The sequence below is a fragment of the Pipistrellus hanaki genome, assembly GCF_964339955.1.
Source record: "Pipistrellus hanaki genome assembly, chromosome: 1".
Classification (NCBI taxonomy): Eukaryota; Metazoa; Chordata; class Mammalia; order Chiroptera; family Vespertilionidae; genus Pipistrellus; species Pipistrellus hanaki.
Window position 1 is genome coordinate 183,426,134 of NC_140503.1, and position 24,731 is coordinate 183,450,864.

At 40.7% G+C, this 24,731-nt stretch overlaps 1 protein-coding gene across 2 annotated transcripts in view; it reads left to right on the forward strand.

Annotated features, from left to right (window-relative positions):
* The window catches only part of CORIN (corin, serine peptidase), a 188,154-nt gene that overhangs the window by 126,898 nt on the left and 36,525 nt on the right, over positions 1-24,731 (forward strand). Inside the window, exons 11-17 of one of the 2 annotated variants that reach the window (XM_084899835.1) lie at positions 806-913; positions 7,072-7,303; positions 11,602-11,747; positions 13,193-13,300; positions 20,122-20,235; positions 22,972-23,082; positions 24,114-24,243. In XM_084899835.1, coding sequence (XP_084755961.1) covers positions 806-913; positions 7,072-7,303; positions 11,602-11,747; positions 13,193-13,300; positions 20,122-20,235; positions 22,972-23,082; positions 24,114-24,243 — 949 coding nt within the window. The remainder of the gene's footprint in view (positions 1-805; positions 914-7,071; positions 7,304-11,601; positions 11,748-13,192; positions 13,301-20,121; positions 20,236-22,971; positions 23,083-24,113; positions 24,244-24,731) is intronic. The other variant, XM_084899836.1, reaches the window with a different exon arrangement.

A 24,731-nucleotide genomic window follows, 5' to 3' on the forward strand; every position in this document is an offset into this window, starting at 1 on the left:
TTCTGAAAGTAACTGAGTATAACAGCAGAGAGATGGAAAGAGAATGGCAGTAATTTATTATCTTATCCATGTAATCTACAAAGGACCAGGAAATCAATGGGAAAACCAGTTTCCTCTCTACATTCCTTAAGGAAAAGCCATTAGGTTGACATTACTGTGATCATTCATTTGGGATCTAGAAACCCAATTCTCAGGTCATCACAGCTCGGCCGGTATTGCTTTCCAAGGACACACAGAAAATAGGGGTCACAACTGCACAGGACTTGTACCCTGATAGCATCCTTATTGTGTTGGTGTTTTGATGGCCTAATTATTATTGGGAAAAATATTTTCTTTCAAAGGGAAGACTGGATTTGGAAACAAATGAGCCTTTAAAATAATATCATTTACTATTCACAATTTCAGAATCTTTATATTGGTCTCTCTTCAAATTTTATTTTGTAATCAAATATATGCACCCATGTAAATATAAAACACTATCTTTTCTTTTCTTTTTTTCATTAAAAGCAACAACTACATGTGTATGTGTGTGTGTGCGCGTGTGTATATGTGTGTTTGATAGGTTGCCTCTTATTTCCAAATTCCTACAAAATCCTTTCGAAATAATTGTGTCGTATTTAGTTGCCAGGAAAATTAAACCAGAAGGCATCTTTTCAACATGTGTTCAATATTCTCGGAGACATTGGGAGGAAATTAAAGTTGTGTCATTCCTCCGCTCCACCAGACAGCCTCGATCCTTTAGATCCCGGCGTCAGGAATTCACAGATGATGAAAGCGCATGTACCTTCCCCCCCCACCCCTGTAGGTCAGACTCCATGTCAAGAAGACGGCCAAACATGCCTCTACAACTCCTGCCTTGATTCATGTGCTGGTAGCTCTCCTTGTGACCCCAACACCAGTCTGAGTAACTGTAGTAAGTACGGCAGCTGACAAATGCAATCCCCGTGGCAGGATGTGCGTTCGGCTTTGTTCTTGCCCACTGACATTGAAATGCGAAGTCTGGGATCCCTCCAAAAATATATGTATCTATTTTCTTTTTCTTTTTCTTTTTCTTTTTTGAAACTTGCATGTGGTAGCAGAAGAAAAACGAAATGGTCTTAATGAACTGAAATCAGAAACAACTGTGTTGTTGTGAATGGGCTATAAATCCGCATCACTTAGTAATATCATTACCATTACTTTCAACTCAACGTCAGCTCCTATATATTATTTTCTTGGCTCCATCTGCAGGCAGATGCTATTTTTCTTCCCTTTGAAAGTTTAGCTTCAAAAATGGAAACTTTATCCAAGAAGCAAATGCGATGTTCATCTGCGTAGCCGTGTGAAGCGTTGGCTGCCTGTTCCTTTAATAAAATGTACTCTCACCTTTCCAGGAAGTCTGCTGGCTTACAATGATCTTGCAGCCGTTATGTTAATGATTTGGTGGCGATGTAACAGCTCCAAAGGGTGTGAATAGGGAGCTCTCTGTGCCTGGCTTTCAGAGGAAGGGTTATTAGGGGAGATAGAATGGGTAGTGGAGGGCTGTGTAGATTCTCACAGGAAATTGAAAATGGATCAGAAAGACTCTAACTCTAATACTCACTTCTTTCACTTTTTATAATTAATTTTTGGTCTCACTTTCAATGTGGAGCTTAAAATTAAAAGCAGGTCTGTCACTTTGAGTTGATAAGAAGGTAATTTTCCAAAAAGGTGCATGACCTATCTCAGATTCCCAGAAACAACTACAATGAGAAGAAAGCCTATAGAATAGCCAAAGCACATATATTCATAGCCCATGGATTCAGACAACAATGTGGTTAGGGCCAGAGGGAGGTAAAGGCAGGGTCTGGGTGGGGGTGGGGGTGGGGCAAAGAGAGGAAATGGGGGACATCTGCAATAGTTTCAACAATAAAAATAAAACCTATAAACAATATCTCTATGACATTGTATTGATAGGCTTGAAGTACCACAGTATCATAACATCTATTCATAGTCTAGAAACTTTATCATCTTGGGCCCTTCTGGGAGGCAAAATACAGAAAAACACAGACATAGACTTTGTCGGGTGTGGAGGGACTAATTCTCACTTCTGCCTTGTAAGATGTTGTCCAGACATCTGGGGGAACCTGTTGGACAGGGCAGCTCTTGGGCATGAGTCACTCCCTGCTCTCAGTTCCCTTGATCACCATGGCCTCAGGAACTCTCCCAAAATTTCCACCATGTTCCATCAACCTTTAATTCTACATGCATTTTTTTCCTTCAATACCAAGACCTTGTAGGTGTATTTTTAAAAAATATGTTTTATTGATTTTTTACAGAGAGGAAGAGAGAAGGAGAGAGAGTTAGAAATATCGATGAGAGAGAATCATCGATCAGCTGCCTCTTGCACACCCCCTACTGTGGATGTGCCTGCAACCAAGGTACATGCCCTTGACCAGAATCAAACCTGGGACCTTTCAGTCTGCAGGCTGATGCTCTATCCACTGAGCCAAACCAGTTTCGGCAACACCAAGACTTTGAATAATTTGCCAAGGTCTATGCATTTTTCTGCCATCTCCTTGCCCTCTCTAGTTGGAAGGAATAAATAATATGGTGTGTGGTAAAAAGCCAAACACCACAATGGCTGGAAACTTCAGTCCTTTGAAACAAATGGTAGATGAGAGAAAAGAGCCCTTGGTGAGAGCATCCTCAACCAGTTAGTAAAAAAGAAATTATTAAATTCAAATATCACTAGTTGGTGATGCAGTGATTGAATGGGTCAAGACATTGAGCATTGACATCTGCAGATGTCACACACAAAGAGGACTCAGACATGTGCCTCTGATGAAAGAATCCAGCAGCTCCTTCTGCCAAGCGATGAATCCCAATCAGGCCTCTCTCTCTGTATTCAGTTATCAGTGCTCAGGAAACAGGGAAGGCAGTGGAATGTGTTTCACTGCACCAAAACTATGCAAGCAGCAAAATCTGGCATATTCTAATGTCTGATCCCTGACTTTTTTGGTAGGTAAAGCTATAAGGAAAAATAAAGGCATGGAGGGGAAACCCAGATATTATAAGATACTGAAAAGACAAGTTAAAAAATAATAACTTAGGTGGTGAATACTTATGTAATAAGACTATAAAGAAGAACAATGGAGTGATAACTCCAGTACCCTAGTTACTTTGCGGGGAGCAGAGAAGGTTGATATAAGACATATACATAGGAAGGAAAAGCTCTGCAAAGTTCAATTTCTTGAACTTGGTGGAAGTTACAAGAGTTTCTGCCTTATAATAACTCATCAAACCATTAAAAATAATGTACATATGTTGAATCATGTTCTACACCTGCAACTAATATAATATTATGTCTATTATACCTCAAAAATAGTAAGGACAGAGACAACGTTTGAGGCAAGGATAAATCTTGGAATATTGTATATGCCCATGGGTGTTGAGAATGACATTTTCTCATGTAAATAACTATCATTTAGTAAATGATTTCCAGTAGCTTCAGAGTATTTCCTCACAAGGATATAACACTGTTTAGTTATCAATCCCGTCTTTGGGTTGAGTTTAATAAATCTTGTCTCAGACTTGGAAAGATTGAATACAATGGAAACTTCATCAGGGTTAATTTCCCCTAAAAAGAACTATTCATGAAATCTCATTTAGGTTCAAGATACTGTGCTAAGCACTGTGCCACTCACTCACATTGGAAATGGTGCTGTGACTCGGTTGCCCTCTAGTGGCTATTGCAACTCCAGCTAGGGAGTGAGTCTAATGCAATAAAGAAACTTATTGGTATCATAAATCATAGAATTTGAGGCTGACAGATATCATGAGAATTTCTTTTGCTTATAGCTCTATGAAGAATGCACTATGAAGGAATAAATCACAAGATTCAGTCAATATTACAATATTCAATAAAGATCTCTAGAATAATAAATGATAATAACTTAATCCATTCATCCCCCTCAGTTCTAAAAGACTTAAAGGTTAGATCTTATCCCAGATCAAAAGCGGTAAGCTCTCCATACATCAAAAGGGGGAAAATTATTCATGTGATATATCTATTAATCAACTAAATGAGATGCACTAATAAAAAGTTAAAAATTGATAGGGCAGTAAGGGAGCAGAGAGAAAGGAAAGACATGTGTAAGAAAAAAGGGACTACATAAAAATCTGTGTGGATGATCCCATTTTAGTGGAATTATAATTTTAAAATTAGAAAAAATATAGAGCTGAGCTGCATCTACTGACTTTGAAATGGCTATGATAAATAATTAAGCAACACAAAGTTAAAGAGTAATAGGAATAGTGCAATTCTACTATGGCAAAAATGAGCACACACTCTGTCTTTGTGTGTAAAGTCTTGTATGTGTAGATATGAACATTGGGAAGTAAGGAATGGTTCAGACTTATCTGAGGATCTGAGAGAAAGTGAGAGAACAGGGAGTGGGAAATGATGAACGTTTAGTTTATACATCTTTGTGTTGTTTTTATTGTTAAGAGGAACACTCATTTTTAAAATAATCTAAAATAAAAATGTGCAAATGTTCCTCCTCTTTCATAAATCAAAGGAAATGATCAACTGAACCAACCTCATACTCTGTTTCTTTTTTCAATTATACTTTACATTCAATATTATTCCATATTAGTTTCAGGTGTACAGACAGCATAGTGATTAGACAAACATATACTTTACAAAGTGTTCTCCCTGATATTGCCAGTACCCACCTGGCACCATACACAGTTATTACAATACTAGAGGCCCATTACACAAAGATTCGTGCAATAGGCCTTATTTTCCCTGGCTGCCAGCACCAGTTTTCCTCCTGAACCCAGGATCCAGGCCTTCACTCTGGCCACCGCCTTTCGTATCCTTTCTGGCCAGAGTCTTCAGTCCGGCAGGCTGGAGTCTTTGCTCCAGCTGGAGCCTTCAGTCTTCTCCACTCCGACCAGAGCACGGCTCATAGCTCCCTCCACCCTCTCCTACCCCCACCTCCATAGCAGGCGTCCCCCCCACCCGGCCACTTTGCACCTGCCTATGCAAATTAACCCGCCATCTGTGTTGGGTTGATTTGCATACTCACTCCTGATTGGCTGGTGAGCGTCACAGAGGTATTTATTTACATATTTTTCTTTTATTAGTGTAGATTATTGACTATATTTCCTATGCTGTACTACCCTCTCTATTTCTTTCTCTTCTCTCCACTCTGTACTTATCCTTAAGATTGTGTCACACTTTCACCCTTAAGTTGAGAGTCTGTTATACTTTGTCCATACAACTTTTTATCTGGCCAATATCAGACTTTATATCAACATAATCCCTGTGAAGCCCTCAGATTATTTAAAATAGTTCTGGAGCTGTCTTAGTATTTCACCCCAGTTTTCATTACTAATCTATTTGTGTGCATACCACTTCCTAGTGAAATGGTTACATTGAATTGGAATACTTACTGTTAATAAGGCATGAGTCTTCAGTCAGCTTGGGCTGATCCTAGGAAGACACTCACTTGATTACCCTCTCAACTTGGGTATGCCTACTGTGGACAGAGCGGGAGGAGTGGGCCTTTCTACCGCATCCCCCAAATCTGCCCAAACCTTTGTGAGGCTTCTTGAGCTTCCCTTGCTCCACCTCGTCCATCTGGGCTCCTTGCCACCAACCCAGTAGCTCACGTTCTGCTACAGCTGCCAGCATGTGTGTCTTTCTATGAAGAGTATGGAGTGCTCAATGGTGGGGACTATACTTGTTATTTTTATATATTTAGTGCCTAGGATAGTTCCCGACACTTTCTCCTCCTTTCCTTCCTTCCTTCCTTCCTTCCTTCCTTCCTTCCTTCCTTCCTTCCTTCCTTCCTTCCTTCCTTCTGGTACTGTCCTTGGTGCTGATTTTGAGATTAAGTAGTCTCATTTCTCAAAAACCTTCCAGGGTTGGGGTGAGGAGGGGAGGGAAGGTGGCATGAGTAGTAAAGAATACAGCAGAGGACAATGCGTGTATGGCAGGACCATACCTGAGATGCTATGGCTCTCAGCAGAAACTTAGACTGGGAGTGGGAAGTCTTCCTGGAAGAAGTGATGATGATGAGTCCTGCAGACTAGCTTGGTGGGGAGGATGGGAAAGTATTATTCCAGGTAGTGGGTATTCTACATACTGGCAGCTGGATCTGCAACTGTATTTGAGGGGTGAATACAAGAATATCAAGTAAAGAAAGGGGTAAGAGAGGAGCTAACAGGGCCCACAAAAGCATGCAATTCTTAAAATACCTGGCATTGCCAAAGAAATACTGCTGACCAGATAGTCGTAAGCAATGAGGCTGGAAAGTCAGGGTGTCATTGGATGCCAACCTAATGGGTTCTGATTTTATCTCATTGGAAATGATAGCTAAGAGATCTCAGGCTCCTCTGCCCCCAAATCTCATAGCTTCTGAAATCAATAATAATATAGATATTATTGATTTCAGAGAGGAAGGGAGAGGAAGAGAGAGATAGAAACATCAATGATGAGAGAGAATTATCAACAGCCACCTCTGCATGCCCCCTACTGGGGATCAAGCTCGCAACCTGAGCATGTATCCTGGGTGGGAATCACACCCTGACCTCTTGGTTCATGGGTTGGGTCCATACTCAACCATTGAGCCACACCAGCTGGGCTAGTAGCTTTATATTTAAATCCATTAATCGACAATGAAATGTAGAAAAATTATTTAATGCCCACTTTAGTCAAATTCATTTTTTTTTTAATGGCTATGAAGATGATGAGGGACATACCGGTTTAGAAGTAATAAATAATTCAGAAGAAGAAAACAAATTAAAATGAGTAAAAGAATCATGAAAAAGATCCACTTTCAGATAAGTTGAGCCAAAGGGAAATTCGAGGAAATCTTACTAAATCATTTGTGCTGGGCACCGTGTTAGCAGCCACACACAAAGAAATGAATCTTGATTTGGCACTTTATTAACCAAATTACTTAATTTTTTATAGCAGTGCTATATGCTGCTTGTATTCTAGTCTTAGCTACTTTAAAAAGTAGACTTCAAAATTTTGTAAGTTTTAAAGAAACTTTGAAAAATTAATATATGTATGTGTCTGTACATGTGTTTTCTTGGTAGGTCAATGTGAACCAATTACCTTGGAACTCTGCATGAATTTGCCCTACAACTATACACATTTCCCAAATTACCTTGGCCACAAGTCTCAGAAGGAAGCATCCATCAGCTGGGAGTCCTCTCTTTTCCCTGCACTTGTTCAAACGAACTGTTACAAATATCTCATGTTCTTTGCCTGCACTATCTTGGCACCGAAATGTGATATGAATACAACCCAACGCATCCCCCCTTGCAGGTAATACAGTGGGGTCTCTCCTATTACCTCAAACATCCTTGGGGGGAACCGAAGGAAGGAAGACTTAGTCTGAGTTTAGACCAAATGCGTATCTTGCCAAGGACTCTGTATTTAACAAAGGTAAAGAAGCAGGAATTAGAAAATGAATAATTGAATAAAGAATTCATTCCTGAATGAGGGAGATATAAACTGCCTTGCATAACAGTTTCTTTACTTAAATCAAATAAAATTACAAGTGTGTCATTTTGGTTGATCAAGAACTGTTTTGAAAGATGTGAAATAGCAGAAGACCAGGTGTATCTGCCTCTTTCTCTGGCAGCATTGATGTGTTAAAAATGCTGTCTTTTAAAAATATACATATAGTTATTGATTTCAGAGAGGAAGGGAGAGGGAGATAGAAACTTCAATGATGAGAGAGAATCATTGTTTGGCTGCCTCCTGTACACCCTCCATTGGGGATCAAGCCTGCAACCCAGGCATGTGCCCTGACCTGGAATTGAGCCATGACCTGGTTCATAAGTCAACACTCAACCACTGAGCGACGACAGCCAGGCTAACATGCTGACTTCTTATAGCACTCAGAGGTTAGCTATGTTACACAAGGAATGGCTGAAAGGGATGTGATGTCAGCTTCGCAGACTGGACAGGGGATGGACATTGCTGACCATGTTCTACCCGCCCGAATTAAATAAGGGACAGCATTTCAAGAGTGCAGCTTGGACTCAAGATATGAATGATGTCTATGGGTTAAGAGTGTTGCTATGGTGTCCACTGTCTGACTTAAGTTCTGGCTCTTCTCAACCTGGTGTATGGCCTGAAACTGGTTCCTCAGGTATGAATGAGGTTCTCCCAGCCTCAGTTCCTGTACCTGTAAAATCCAGATAGGGATGGTGGTTTTGAGATGAAACAAATGTGCAAAAATGCAACGTGCTTCTTATTGATTGCAAGCCCAGAACAAACACTAGCCCCGATGAAGGGCACGAGCACAGCTAGATGCTTAGCACAGTGGTGGTCCCTCTTCTATGCCAGGTGTTAGGGGCTGTAGTCAGAGATCGTGCGTTTCAGAGTCGGCTGCTCTCCCCAGTGCTGTTTTCCATCAAAGCGTGAATCTACAGATGTGCTTGTCTACATGTGAGTGGTAACTATAGAAACCATATGTTGAGACCAGAAGTCACTAAGACCTTTAAGAAAAAGCAATAATATCAATATGGTGGACAGATGGGAAAATAATAAATTATATACTGAATATTAAATGGGGCACCTAGAGAGTGGGTCAGGAAACAATAAAATTTCAAAATGACTTGAGGAACTGAACAATTCATACCAATAGAGTCAAACTTACTGTTGGTTTATGCACACATAATTCTGAAAGTTCTGTTAAATGCTTTTGGAAAGGCCACTAATAAAATACCTACCATTTTATTCTACATGGTTCTAAAACTTATTTCCCTTTTGCTGGGCAAAGTCAATGGTAGTGAATAATTGCTTTTAATAAGACTTAACAAATTCTTGTGTTTGACTTTCTTTTCATATGTATGTAAAAATTTCCCTAATGCAGTATTTTCTGGAACAAATTTACATTCACATAAAATGTATAATTTCAAGCTTAAATTTCGTATCAAAATGCCTAAGATGAGGCTGATCCTAAAACATTTTGCAGTCATCAATGCATTGGACTTTTTTTTTTTAGATACATTATTTCTGTGTTTTAGGTTTACACATACACATACCTCTTTCATTTTAAGTGGATATCAAAATGAATTTTTCATTTTGATATTTATTTAGAGGACAAACTTTTTATTTTATAACATGAATAATATCCTAAAATTCATGAAGCAATACATAGTTGCTTCTGTCAAGCCTGTTTATTTTAAAATTAGATTTTAATTATGAATCAGAAAAATCTAACATTCTCAAGCTCTTACATTGTGCTAAATACTTTAAGGTACTTCTGCCATCTCATCCTCAATATCACCTTCTGAGGGAGACCCCTGCCAGCAGGTCTGCTGTTTTGGCTCAGCACCATACAGATAGGGATAAGGACAGCGCCTCCTGCAGTTGCTGTGCTGTGTGTTGTACTATTTCCATTTTATAGGGAAAAAAAGAAAAGAAATTATAGAGTCAAACACTATAGAGTCTTCCATATAAATTAAGTATTATCTGATTAATTTAAAGTATCAAAAATTGATTTATATACAATTTTTGTAAATCTACAACAAACTGTTCAATCCAACAACAGTTACTGAACACTAATTGAACCTCCTGTTTTTGTAAAGCGGATGTGGGAACACCATGGCTTTGTCTCCGTGCCCTCCCCCTCCCCCATTCCTCTGCTAAACCAACATCGAGTTATACTCTGTCTTGTCCAGACTTAAATCTAGACAGAGCTTGATCTGAAACTTCCTGGTTCAATTGCTAACCATTCCCTACCTTGTTGAAATTCACTTACAGTTTAAAGTTTGAGACTTTTCACAAATAAGAATGTGTTTAAAAGGAAATAAGAAATTTACCCAGGAGCTTACTTTAGTTGTGTCTGTTTTGAAAAAAAAAATTATTTTACTAATTTCTTGGTGATATATTGAGTTAAAACCATGTCCCACCCCCATCCCTCAATTGGAAATAAAGACATCTTTCATGAGACATGTTGATACCTCAGGTTAATAATATTCTGGGTACAAATAAGAACACAAATGAAAGCACCTAGCACAATGCTTAGTATGTATTTTCTTAAAAACAAAAAAACAAAACAAAAAACAACAACAACAACAACAAAAAAACAACCAGCAAACTTTATTTTAACCAACTTGAACTAAATATATATGGGTTTGGGAGAAGTACCAAATTTTTCAACAATGTTGGTCTACATGGAAGGAAGGAGGGGATGGATGCCTTGGGTAAGCCAGGTTGGCCCATGAAATGGGACAGAGGGAGAGAACTCTGACGCTGAGGGTGCGGTATAGATTCCATGACTAGTGGTGGGAGACTATCCAACGTGATATTGGGGACTTCCTAACTTGGAACAAAAATGTTGGAGAATGTGCCTGTCTTAAAAAAAGAAAAAAGAGAGAGAGAGAGAGAGAGAGAGAGAGAGAGAGAGAGAGAGAGAGAGAGAAAATGAGAAGGGCAAAAGTGAGAAGGACTCTGTGTCTTGGATGTTGGTTAGGGTACAGACTCGCAACTAGGAGAGAAACAGGTCCTGGAGAGCTAGTGCACAGTCTAGTGAACATAGACAGCAATCTTGTGCTGTAGTCAAACTCACGAAGAGTCTAGATCTTAATTAGTCCAACACAAAAATAATTGGTAATTATGTGATAGGGGTGCCAACTACTACAGCAGAGATTTTATTAAAATATTAGAAGCTCCGTGCACGAAATTGTGCACTGGGAGGAGGGGGGGTCCCTCAGTTCAGCCTGCATCCTTTCCAATCTGCCTGTCTGACATGCAGTCAGACATCCCTCTTACAATCTGAGACTGATGAATCCCAAATACTCGCCTATTTGCCAGACTGCCGGCCAAATTGCCCCCAACTATCTTACCCTACAGGCCTGGTCACAATTAAACACAATATTTCTATTTCTGCAGTGAAGTATCTCCCCTGCAGGCCTGGTCACCCCCAACTACCCTCACCTGCAGGTCTGGTCTCCCCCAACTGCCTTCCCCTGCTGGCCTGATCGCCCACAGCTACTCTTCCCTGCTGGCCATCTTGTGGTGGCCATCTTTGACCACATGGGGGTGGCCATCTTTGTGCAATGTTGTGTGGGTCAATTTGCATATTACCTCTTTATTATATAGGATATAAACATATCAAATCAACATGTTTTTCTTGTTAAATTTACACAACGTTACATGTCAAACATATTTCAATAAAATACAATATTTCTGTTTCTGCAGTGAAGCTTCTTTTGGTGAAAGTATGCTGCTGGGATGTATTCCCTTTGTAGAGCTATTATTTGTTTTGGTTTCCGAAATACCTATGATGTGCAAATGCATCTGTATACAGGGGTAAGCAAAAGTAGGTTCATAGTTGTGCAAATGGAAAAGAACACCATCATTAATAAATAATAGTATAAGAATAAACTATGTTTCACATACAACCGTCAACCTACTTTTGTCCACCCCCGTACATTGATACACATGCACACCAAATACATACCCAGTTGATACACAGCACACCAAATACATACACCATACACACAGAGACACACCCACAGAGTACTAAAACCCAGCACAGATTCCCAACATACATCTCAGGTATAGTTATTTCTGCTTCTGCTGTTTTGTCTCCCTTGCTCTTTCAGAGCTCTGTGTGAACAGTCCAAAGAACACTGTGAGTCTGTTCTTGGCATCGTGGGTCTACACTGGCCTGAAGACACCGATTGCAACAAGTTCCCCCAGGAAAATTCAGACAATCAAACCTGCCTAATGCCTGACGAAGACGTGGAAGGTTGATTTATAAATTAATTTCTGTGGGGTATCTAATATGGATGAACATATTAGTTCCTTTTTTGAAGTCTCTCTGTTGCTATTTTTTTTTTTTTTTTTAATATTTAGTTGCCAATCAGGCTTCATAGGGCAGTGAATTGCTTTGGAAATTGATTCCTTCGAAGAATTTGGTACTTATTTGTTAGACTTGGTCTTTATTTTAAAAATGAATTGCAGAGATGAATTTAATAATGCAAGTATTTATTTTATCCACACTTAACTCACAGAACCCATTACATATGGATGCCGCTCAGGGTTTCTGAAGGTAATAGTTGGGACTTGGTTCCTTCAAGTGCAAAGCATTTGAAGATCTTGGCAATATAGGAGCTTCAGGTGGAGAAATGGAATGGGGGAACAGTCCAAGGTGAAAAGACTGGAGTGGGAAACAACTGTGATATGTAAGGTGTAAGATTAGAGGCACAGAAAACAGGAGTCAGGGACCAAGGCATGTTAAAGAGGAAGTTTATTCTGCACTAACGAGCGAGATAGAAAAACCAGGATTAGAGAAGGAAGAGGAGGACCCAGCTGGGCCGACTCGCTGGAAAAGAGAACAGCAACCCATGCAGCGGTGAACACGCCATATATATATATATATATATATATATATATATATATATATATACACACTATATATATGCACTATATATATGCACTATATATATCTATATCTATATCTATATATATATATATATATATATATATATATATATATATATATATATATATATATATTTTTTTTTTTTTTTACAGAGAGGAAGGGAGATAGAGAGCTAGGAACAACGATACACCGATGAGAGAGAAACCTGGACCAGCTGCCTCTTGCACACCCCCCACCAGGGATGTGCCTGCAACCAATGCACATGCCCTTGATTGGAATCAAACCTGGGACCTTTCAATCCCCAGACCCTTGCTCTATCCACTGAGCCAAACCAATTTCAGCTGAACATGCCTTTTGAGGTGGGGAGGCAGGAAGGGGTGGGGCCCAGGGCACTCAGCATGCGATGATTGGTGGTTCAATCTCTTGGGAATGTCCTGGCCGCAGACACAGGTTATGTCATACTCCGCCCACCAGTTGGGGGAAGGGAGGATCTATGATAGGGCAGCTGGGCAGGTGGAAGCATGGACTCCACAGGGCCTTTTAGGCTCCAGCAGTCCTTAGGTTGTCCATTCAGAAAGAGCGTTAATTACTGGAAAGTGTAAATACTGATCTGGAGATGTGATGACAGATGCAGGAGAAAGATGCTGATAAACAGAGGGGAGACAGCTGTTCAACTTCTTGGAGTACCTGCCTTATTTATCTTCAGTAACAGCTCCTTGCCCACATTCCACATAATAAGTAGATAAATGAGCTGATGGTCCTGGGGTTTCTGTTTACTGACAGTAATGGGTCCCCTTGTTTTTCAACAGAATGCTCACCTAGTCACTTCAAGTGTGACTCAGAAGGGTGCGTTCTGGCCTCCAGAAGATGCGATGGAGAGTCCGACTGTGACGATGGCAGTGATGAGGAAAACTGTGGTATGTGTGTGAGACGGCACTTTTCTTGAATACACTAACAACTGGTTGAGATAAGAGACTGGCTTCAAGAAATATCAACTGTTAGTTCTAGGTAGTGATTAGGATTGAATGCTAATATATTTTCTTCTTAGATCATCAAATGGCAAGGCATGAATGGATGGGGTTTTTCCTGTTAACTCTATTGATTTTTCCCTAAATTACTCTTCTATTTATAATCTCCATGAAAAATTGAGTGTCCCAAAAATGTATACATACACTTCGAGTAATTATAATGGCAGGGGCTATTAAAATACATTTCCTTTTCAAAATTCAGCCATCAGTGTATATGTTATTTTGGGACACCCTGTACATGCAAAACCTCAGTAGAAGGAGAAGCACATAAGGAAAGTAAGAAATTATTTCTGTTACTAGAAATTATAAAGCATTTGTCATTGGTCTTTGCATGATTCCCATGCTGTTAGGTATCTAGATACGTAGAGACAGAGTTCAGGCTCCAGTGTTCAAATTTAATTGGGATTTATTTTCATGCCCTCTTCAATTTTGCATCTGTTGGCAAAGGGTAAAACTCTTTATGGCATTTCTGCCTTTGAACTCCAAAAATCACTTATGGCAAGGCCAGAAATGCCAATAGTAATTTAAGTGGCACTTATTTCCATTTTATTTCTCTGCAAACCTTTGGTACTTGCAACCTCAGAATGTGTCAGGGAATAGAAAATGGACAATGCTTTTTACTAAACAATATTCTAGAGTAAGGCAAAGTAACTGAAAAGCTATCCAAAGATTAGTTTGGTTATGATGATTTAGCTTATTCTGCTTTTAAAAATTGACACTTTTTTTTTTTTTAAACCATCAAAAGCACATAAGGCAGTACATCTTTTGAAATCATTTTATTCTTTTGGCCTTTTAAGTATAAATACTACCTTGCTCCCCAAAATGAATTTTCCATGATAAACAGTGCCCTTTTGGTCTAGACAAAATGTCACAATCAATCAATGAAATCCTATCAGCCGCTGTAAATATGGACAAGTGCATCTTCTAGAAAATTAGAGCTGTCAGAATAATGGTACAATGACTGGGATAATTTTGTTAGGAAGGAACATGCAGTGTTTTTGAGAAGCCACTGTTATTTCCTTGTTTGTAGTCTTTATGTAGAGAAATAAATAAAAACCCATTGAATATCCCTAATCTGAGTGATTTATTGAGAATGATAGGAGAGGGTATTCTGAGATGCAATTTTAAATGGATTACCTTCGATGATTCAAAGTAGTTATAAGGTACCTACTGAGGTGGATAGACCTAAATTTGTAGTAAGGTACTAAGTATTTGAGAAATTTAAAAGTTTAATAAAAAGAGTCTTACCAGGACTAAAAGATCTGAGTTTTAGAATATACTCTGCAAAAAAAGAAACCCAAAGCACTATAGGTTTTGCATCATCCTAAAATACCAGGTTTCTAAATAAGTCATGAGTGTCCACCAACACGTTAGTCACATAATCAAAACGATAGAAGTTTTCTAATCCCTATCAAACACTCAAAATATTGATGGACTACTAAGAGCTCTAGTTAAGGAAAGTTAAGAATGGGAGGGGAATTAATACATTTGGAGTTACATTAATTCCTCTTAACAGTATTGCTAGTAAGTCATGAGAAAACCCGCCACCATTTCCAAAAGCGATTGATAATAGACAATTTATACACATTCCCCCTTGGGATGTGTGCACATGTGTCTAATGCTCTGGGAGGACAGGATACTCAAAGTCAAATAAGGAAACAGCATGGAGGAAGGCTCACTCTTGGGAAATCACCCCGTTCCCATGTTGTCCACTTGCTCAGTTTGTCTCTCTGCGTCCTTGGCCTGCGTGGGCATACCAGCTGGCAATGCAGCCGCCGGCTCTGGCAAAGCTGGCTTCACCCCAGACTTCAGGTCTTTCTGTTTATTCTGTCCATGGCGATGTTGTAGGCACCTACATGCTTGGACTTTGCTGACTAATGTGACAATGAACTATTCACTCTCCCACATCTGCAGTTCCCCAAGGAGTTCCTACAATATTATTGGGGTTCCTCTCAAAACAAGACTTATCTAATTTAATTATAAGATGATAGACGTTTTGGAAATCTACTTTGAGTCATTTTGGCACATCAGCAGGGAAATGTGGTAGGCAAAGCACACCATTAATAAGTACACTTTAAAATACGTGCATTAGAATTTAGCAATGAACAATGCTCTGAAGTCTTCTGCTCGTGTGGTAAATTTTTGTTGTTGGAGTCCTTTTCACTGTGTATGCAATTGCTAATGTAAACAATAAATTTGAAAATCTGTCAGTATTAGGAATAGTTTCACCAAGTGTTTGGAAGAATTTGGCAAATTTGAACGCATCATTCCAGAATAACCTTATGGGTTGGAGCCTAAAAAATAGGAGTGACTGTTAAATCAACACTATTGGTACAAAAGACTTTATTGTCTCAAAGGTTGACAGTTTATCATTCATTGAAATATACTATGTAGATGGAGCTGCCTGTGAAACTAGCAACTTCATGCAACAAGCTGATTTCCAATCTAATGCTTTCCAAGCATTAGGTATTCCTAAGCAATGGAGGAAAAGGCAAAGATATGGGCAAAGAAATGAATAAGAATCACATAAAAGAAAGGAGAACTAAGGAAAATAACAATGGGATTATATTTCTGAGTTTTGCCTTTTTGTTATAGATTTGAGTTTGTGAGACTGGGGTCAGCTTTTGCTAAACCTGTGCCTACAACTTAGGTGAGCTACAAGCTGGAGCCAGGTGGTACCTGGGCTGTGATGTGAGCAGCAAGGCTTCTCCATGGGGCGGTCATGGGAATAGAGCTAAAACAGTCCCTTTGTTTCTACCGTAGAAATAAAACCCTTTATTACATGAACACAGCACCAGAATTCCTAACTGATCACCATTCCATATAAAAGCGTATACGCCACAGGGAGAAAGATTGACAGCAATACAACTGCCTGAGTGTGGCGATATGTCTTTTCGTTTCTCTCCAAATAACTTAAACATCATTCCATTTTCTACCTTGGGTTTCCTCTTGGGCTCAAATAAAATAAAATAAAATCTATAAATATAACCTGAGCATTTTCTCAGAGTCAAAACCCCCTTAGGCTGTGTTTAAAAAGCCTGTGACTCAGATTGTGGGATTTGCTGTTTGATTTGAAGAGCTTTCCAAATGACTTTTCTATCCTGTTGGTCACTTTAGCATCACACTGTAGCTTTGATGAGTGAGAGTTGTCGTTGTCTCTGTGCCAGGAGGTTGTTCTTTTGACACCAATGATTATTTGGTTTCATAACCTACAGCTGCATTAAACATTCCATCCCATGACACCTGTTTTCATTTATTTTTAATATATTTTTATTGATTTCAGAGAGGAAGGGAGAGGGAGAGAGAGATAGAAACATCAGTGTTGAGAGAGAATCATGGGTCAGTTGCCTCCTGCACGCCCCCTACTGGAAATCAAGCCCGCCACCTGGGCATGTGCTCTGACTGGGAATTGAACCAAGACCTCCTGGTTCATAGGTCAATGGCTCAACTGAGCCGGCAGGGCCTGTTTTTAATTTTTAATGGAGTCATGATCTTTTCCTTTTAAATTATACATTTAAAATACCATTGTACCAAAAATGTCACTTTAAAGAGAGGGTGGTTTCTTCACAAAATAGCAATATGGTCTTCCATGTGATGAACGTCCTGACCTTTTCATTCTACCTCAGATGCTTTACTATAACTCCACAAGGAGGAGTGAGGCCACACAAAATTTTATTATAAAAGAGAAGATACAGAAGAGGAAATTCCTGCTTATCCAGTGCACATTTAATCTTCGTGTTGGGCACTATTATTACTATTTTAAAGATGGAAACTGGGGTTCAGAGAAGTGAATTAACTCATCCAAGATCACACAGCTAGTGAGATTGGGGCTAGGATTCAGACCCAGGGGTCCAACTCTGAAGCTGTGCTTCCCTCACGCCTTTTAGGGAAGAACACAACTAAAGATCTGTACCTGAATCCCAACGGGATTTTTCTTGATGAAGTTGGGTTTGGAGGGATTTATTTATTTTCTCTAAATTTCACTTGTAAAATGGTGGTTGTAATACCGATGTTGTAAGTGGTCAGATCTAGAGTTTGTAGTGGAACATAAATGTCTCTTATTGTCATTGCTTTTTGTGAGAGGCAGGCCTTATGTCTCAGAAGGTCTACTTTTGTGGCCTTTCTTTAGCTCATTCCAAAAGCCCACGTTCTTCTTCCTACTCGAAGGAAGGGGACCTTGTGAATAGTCAGAAAGACTCCTGCTTTTTCTCCCTTTCTCCACTGGCGCACAGTGGGACTGTGATGAGAGAAGCAGCCCTTAGAGCAGGCGGCACTGTGGGATGCTGACACCCCTGTCTTGATTTCCCTCGCTGTGCCATTTGGCAGGGGCTGGGCCATGAGGGCAGACTTCGGCTCTTTCACAGATCTCCTGGGACCCCAGGGGCTGCCATTGTCAGAACGTTCCAGATGATGCCTGTACCCTCTGCTAGCTGAAAACCAAAATAATGTCCTGTGAGTTCCCAAACCAGATGTCCTGGGCCTAAGACCATTTCTAATGTGCATCTGGTAAAAGACTCTCCTCTCATTATTGAGTTCCTGAATTTTTGAAGGCTGAAACACTTTAAATCTAATTTTAGCTCACAGTAAAAATTCCTCTTTTGATAACTTTTCTTGATAAGAATTTCGAAAAGCATATTTTTTTTTATAATGGATTTCAAGAATCATGAGTCAATCATCTATGAAATTTCTCTGAATTATTTGTGCTAAGTCAGATGAGAAGTAGCATTTTTTTAAAAAATTCATTTTATCAGTACTTTTCATTTTACTCACCTTAAATTAAATAGTCTTTCCTGGCAATGAGAGAGACTTTCTGTTCCATTTTAGATGAAATTCCATCTAAAATACACATGTAAGAGATCTCACTTGTATGTGGAATCTAATGAACAAAATAAATTGATGAACAAAATGGACCCTGAGTCATTGGAGCATGGAACAGACTGACGTATTTCAGAGGGAAGGGGGGTGGGAAGGAAATGTGCGCTTGGGTGGGGTCCCTAGGTCTGACCGGTGATCAGGGCCTGTTGGGGCTATTTCTCCCAGTCCTGATCGTGGCCGGACTGGCCAGGGCCTGCCAGCTGCCAACTGCCAGCTGCCAACTGCCAGCTGCCGGCTGCTGGGTGGGACCTGGGGGCCTGCCAGTTGGGGCCTGCTGTTGGGGGCAGAGACGGGGGGAGGTTGGCTGGCCATGGGAGGTTGACTGTGAGAGCGCACTGACCACCAGAAGACAACTCCTGGGTTGAGCGTCTGCCCCCTGGTGACCAGTGGGTGTCATAGCGACTGGTCGTTCCGGTCATCCTGCTCATGACAGTCGCTTAGGCTTTTATATATATAGACTAAAGGCCTGATGCATGAAATTCATCAAGGGGCTCTGTCCTTGCAGCCCCGGCATCGTCTGGTGTTCTGCTGTTTGGTCTAATTAACATATTACCTCTTTATTATATAGAATATGCATAACCCGTGGACACAGACAATAGTGTGATGAAAGCCTGAGGAGTGCGTGGCAGGTGTGGGGTGGAAGGGGTCAATGACGGGGAAATGGGACTTCTGTAATACTCTCAATGATAAAGATACATTTTAAAATAAAATAAAATACACATATGTTGAGGGCTGCCAAGGACTATAGTTACTGTTGTAGGCAGGGGTGAAAGGTACCCAAACATGAATGCCCTGTGTCCTCTTCCTTCATGCACCTTCTAGCCTGAGGAGGGCTAGGGGTATAACTGGAGTGACAAGAACACATTAGAGCCCAGGACACATGACTCAGTGGTTGAGCATCGACCTGTGAACTGGGAGGTTGAGGTTCAATTCCAGGTCAGGGCACATGCCTGGGTTGCCGGCTCCAGCCCCAGTGGAGGGCGTGCAGGAGGCAGCTGATCAACGCTTCTCTCTCATCACTGGTATTTCTCTCTCTCTCTCTCTCTTTCTCTCTCTCTCTCTCTCCCTTCTTCTCTGAAATCAATAAAAAATATATATATTTTAAAAAAGAACACATTAGACTCTTGGCATGTCTTAGCAGACATAGGACACACACTGTGTTTGATTCAAACATCATTAAGTTCATCGCAAGTGCTTCTGTTTCAGAGGCAAATTACACAATTCAAGCTTATAGTCTCATCTAGTGCAAATGTGCTCATTTCCATTTTAACTGATAAAGTTTTTAACCTTAGGTCTCCAGCTACATTACTAAAGTAAGTGATGGCTTTCCTCCTGGCTCTGAAACTTGTTTTGTAGCTATCTGGCACAGGAGGGGCCTCTTTTGCTACACACACAGATGGCCTGTACATTTGTGGACTGAAATTACATTTTTAGATAATATGCATGTAGATTACTAGGTTTTGGCATCTTTGCTTAAATGCATAACTCGCCATTCTATAGATGAGTCTTATGTGTTGGCAAGTTGACTAAGAAAGCAAAAGGAACAGTTAAAGAGAACGTTAATGAATGATTGCTTTTTCATTTCCCCTCCCCTCCATTTTTCATACTTCACATTTGATCTTCTCTTAGCAGAGCTGTAATCCTTATATTGCAGGATGGAGAGTATGAAGTATTTCTACTTTCAAGATCACGTGTTTATGGTATACAGGAGTAAACGCTCTTCAAGAAAAAAGAAATCAGGCCTTTCTGTTGTAATTTTTCTATGTAGCTTGATCACATTGATCTTTATTTTCACCTCCACATCTATTGCAAATTACCTTCTCTTCTGTCTCCAGGCTGTAAAGAAAGAGGTTTGTGGGAATGTCCATCCAACAAGCAGTGTTTGCAGAGCACAGTCATCTGTGATGGGTTCCCAGACTGCCCGGATAATGTGGACGAAATAAACTGCAGTGAGTCTTACAGGAACTTGTCAACACACAAAATTACCTCTCATTGTGAAGAGAAGCTATAAATTTGGAAATATGTGTCAAAAGCTTTTAAGTATGTTCAGACTTTTTTTTTGTTTGTTTGTTTTCACCCAAACTGCACTTGGAAGAATATATGCCAAGAAGACAGTCAAACACGTATACATTTATGCACAATGATATTATACTAACACTAGAGGCCCGGTGCATGAATTCGTGCACAGGTGGAGTCCAGTCAGCCCGCCCCAATTGGGGCTGGCTTGGGGGAGGGGCCACAGGAGGTTGGCCAGCTGTGGGAGGACCAGTTGGCCAGCTGCAGTACGCGTCATAGCGACTGGTCATTTCAGTTATTCCAGTAGCTTGGCTTTTATATATCTATATATCTATATCTATCTATAGATTTATATATAGATAGATAGATAGATAGATAGATAGATAGATAGATATAGATTAGTTATGACATGTAAAAAATTAAAATTCTACAAATATCCAAAAATATGGGAACATAAAATGAAATAATATGCAAAAATTAAAAACCAAGTTATAGGACTAATTTCTCCTGGGTTCATTACATACCATTAGATGAATAAAACAAAATATAAAGTATTATGTGTACTATTTCCCTGAGTTTTGAAAGGATATAGACCCACATAGAGAAAAAGATCAGAAGGTAAGAAGTTCACAATTATAACCCCCTGGGTGGTGGGATTATTAAGTTTTTTTGTGGTGTTTTTTTGTTTGTTTGTTTGTTTGTTTTGTATTTTTATATTTTCTACCTTTTCGCAATGAATGGCTACATTTTTTAGAATCAGAAAAATATTTAGACCTCTTAAGATGTCTTACCTACTGGTTATAGAGAGCCCATCTCAAGTCAACTTAAACAATAAAGATACTGATTATCTTTACTAGAGGCCCGGTGCACGAAATTCATGCATTGGAGGAGGGTGTCCCTCAGCCCAGCCTACACCATTCTCCAATATGTTCGTTTAGGCATGATCCCAGTGGAATTGGGCCTAAATGGGCAGTCAGACATTCATCTCACAATCCAGGACTCCTGGCTCCCAACCGCTCACCTGCCTTCCTGCCTGCCAGCCTGATCACCCCCTAACCACTCCCTTGCCAGCCTGACCAACATCTAACTGCTCCCCTGCTGGCCCAATTGCCCCTAACTGCCCTCCCCTGCATGCCTGAGTCCTCCCCAACTGCCCTCTCCTGCAGGCCTGGTCCCACCCCCCCAACCTGCCCTCCCCTGCTGGCCATCTTATGGTGGCCATCTTGTGTCCACATGAGGGCAGCCATCTTTGACCACATGGGGGCAGCCATCTTGTGTGTTAGAGTGATGGTCAATTTTCATATTACCTCTTTATTATAGAGGATTATAGTCTACATTATATGTAACCTATTATCATAGAAAAAGTCAAGTGTAAGAGGGATTTTTTGAGGCTGGATGTGGGAGTTTAGCACTTCCATGATTCTCTTAATTGGACTTGACCTCGGGCTGACTCCCACCAGGTCAAGAGCACCTGGGGTGCCATGCCTCCTTGATCAGATCCCGTGGGAAGAAATGAGAAGCCTGCCCTCACCTCTCCAACATCAGTTAGGGATTCGCTCAGATTCACCACCTTTGAGCAGGGCCCTGCTCGGTCAGGAGCCTTTGGGTGGACCAGCAATGACCCCACCTGAAGAGCTGAAATGCAACTTCCCAGGGAGAACCAATTAGGAAAAGAGGTCAGGGTAGGACACATGACCTGGCCAGCAGAGAATGGGCAGGAACTATCTGGCAAAGTATAACCTGCAAAACCATAGGCCAAGACCCTGATCTTGGATTACATGTTCCCTCTTGGACGAATAACTATTTTCAGAAAAAAAATAATTGTGGTCAGAAAAATGCTGCCTCTTGCTTAAGCTGACCAGGATCTTCCGCTAGAGCTTGGCACAGGGTGCACGTGGGGAGGTGGGGAGCAGGGAACAGAATCATTAAAAAAAAGAGAAAGAAAGGAGTTGGATGCTAGGTAGACAACCAAGGAGTTTCACTGTGATTTTTAAAAAATATATTTTATTGATTTTTTTTTTTACAGAGAGGAAAGGAGAGGGATAGAATTAGAAACATTGATCAGCTGCCTCAAGCACACCAAATACTGGGGATGTATGTGCCCGCAACCAAGGTACATGCCCTTGACCAGAACTGAACCTGGAACCTTTCAGTCTGTAGGCTGACGCTCTATCCACTGAGCCAAACCAGTTAGGGCATCACTGTGATTTTTTAAAACCCAGGAGAGAATCAGATGTTTCTCAGCGAGTCATTTACTAGCAGAGATTTTGACAAGGTAGACAGTATCACATACGTGGACGGAGCTGGTTTTCATGCTGTGGTGACTTCAGTCCACTCACCCTCTGTGCTCTGCTCATGACACAGCAGATTTTAACCCTGTTCTTTAATTTTTGAGATTTCTGCTGCTTGATATGTCTTTTCCAGTCCTAATGTTAGAGCATCGAGTCACTTGGAGAAAGGAGTTCTGTGTAAATGCTTGTTGTTTGTATGGCTTGACATCTAGGAAATGAGATTTTACCAATTTTCTCGGTCTGTTTGGCACCTGTTTGGAGGCCTCAGTGAACTCAAATTCTTGGCTTGTTCCTGCTGGCAAATGGTAACGTGCATGTTAGTGACAATCCCATTTACCTTTAAAATGTTTCTGTCCTATTTCTTGTTCCCTGTGCCAGCGTTTTGCCAAGAGGATGAACTGGAGTGTGCAAACTACGAGTGCGTGTCCCGTGACGCGTGGTGTGACGGTAAAGCAGACTGCTTGGACAGTTCAGACGAATGGGACTGTGGTGAGCGGCTTGCTTCTGCCATCTGCTGTACATTTGGCTACATGAATCCCAAGTGACTTTACATATTGTGCTAACGAAGCTCATCTATTCTGCTTTACTTTTGTTAGAGCTGACAGTGGTGATTCATATCCGTTATTTCCAAGTCACAGACAATGTCCCCTCAAGTTACTGCTCTGCTTGAAATGTCTACATTCTGTGGAAAAGCACTTGCGTTCAAGTTGTTATAGATTGTGATTTCTAAATTCATCACTCAGCTTCCACCGTGATCGATACTCTGTTATTCTTGTGTGACTGACACCTCCTGGGATGGGATATTAAAGTGGCCCTTCCATCTTCTCTATACACGTGCTCCACATCCAAATGGGACTTGTAACCATTGCTTCCCCATGTGGAAGAACCTAAAGTCATCTCCCACCAATACCTCCAGTATCTCCGTTTATAATCTTTAAATTTGCTTGATTCCGTCATCCCACACTCATCACTCTTTCTGTTGCCTTTAGCTCTCCCTTCATCTGGCATCATCTGGCCAAATCGTAGTTATCATGTGGGTTGTGACTTCATGCTCACAGATGATCTGCAGTTTGTTAAGTGCAGAGGATGTTCTTTTATAGAATCGGAATTAGCGCATGTACCAGATTCACATCACCATCACCCACTTGCATTCTCACGTGCTCTTTGAAAGGAGGTGATAAGAGTGAAGGTACAACTAGCTTCTTATCATTAAGCAAATCATTGGTAAACTCATGGGGATGGGCCCTGCCTCTGGCCATCTTCTAGAAAAAGAACAAGAACTATCTGTCTCTTTCACTGGAACCTACAGGTTTTTGAGGGCAGAGAGCATTTCTAATTCATTTTTTGAGTCTTCCACCGCTCTGAGGGCAGTGCTTTTCACAGAGTAGGTATTCACCGAAAGGTTCTTAACGAAAAATGAGTAAAAATGAATGCATGAAGGTGAAGAGAGGCACACAAAGCTGCCCTTTGGTTTCACGAGAGGAAATGTTTTTAATTAGGGCTTTCTCTTTTGTTCTCAGTGACCCTCTCTACAAAGGACAACTCCTCGTCATTCCTGACGGCTCACAGATCTGCCACAGAACACCACGTGTGTGCCGATGGCTGGCAGGAGACCCTGAGTCAGCTGGCCTGCAGGCAGATGGGCTTAGGGTAAGGTCAGTAGTGTGTAGCACTGATGAATTTCTCAGAGGGCTTCCCGGAACGTGGCTGTAAATATCTCCCTTCTGAATGCAGAGTGAGGGGGTGCTCTCACACAGAGCCCTCCACGGCACAGGAAATGGATCAGGTGACAGCACCGCATTTAATGGCAGGCACCTGCTCTGAAGAGCCTGGGTGGAAAACCGGCTTTGATGAAGCTCTAAAAGTAAATGAAGTAATTGTATTTTAAGTACTTCTGATGTGAAATGCTTCCCTTATTTATAAAAGCATTAAGGCGGTTCCTCCAAGGAACTGGCTGGAAAATTGTACAAAACAGCCTAAGAGAGTATTGAACATTCCTTTTTAAGCAGCACACGTTTGTTTCATAAGGTGAGAAATAAACTTGATGTTGCTGGTATTTCAGTTTAGCCCAAGGAATGCAGAAAAGCTACATCAGAGAACATTTTGCTTCCTAGTAGAAGGAGAAGACACTCTGCCTG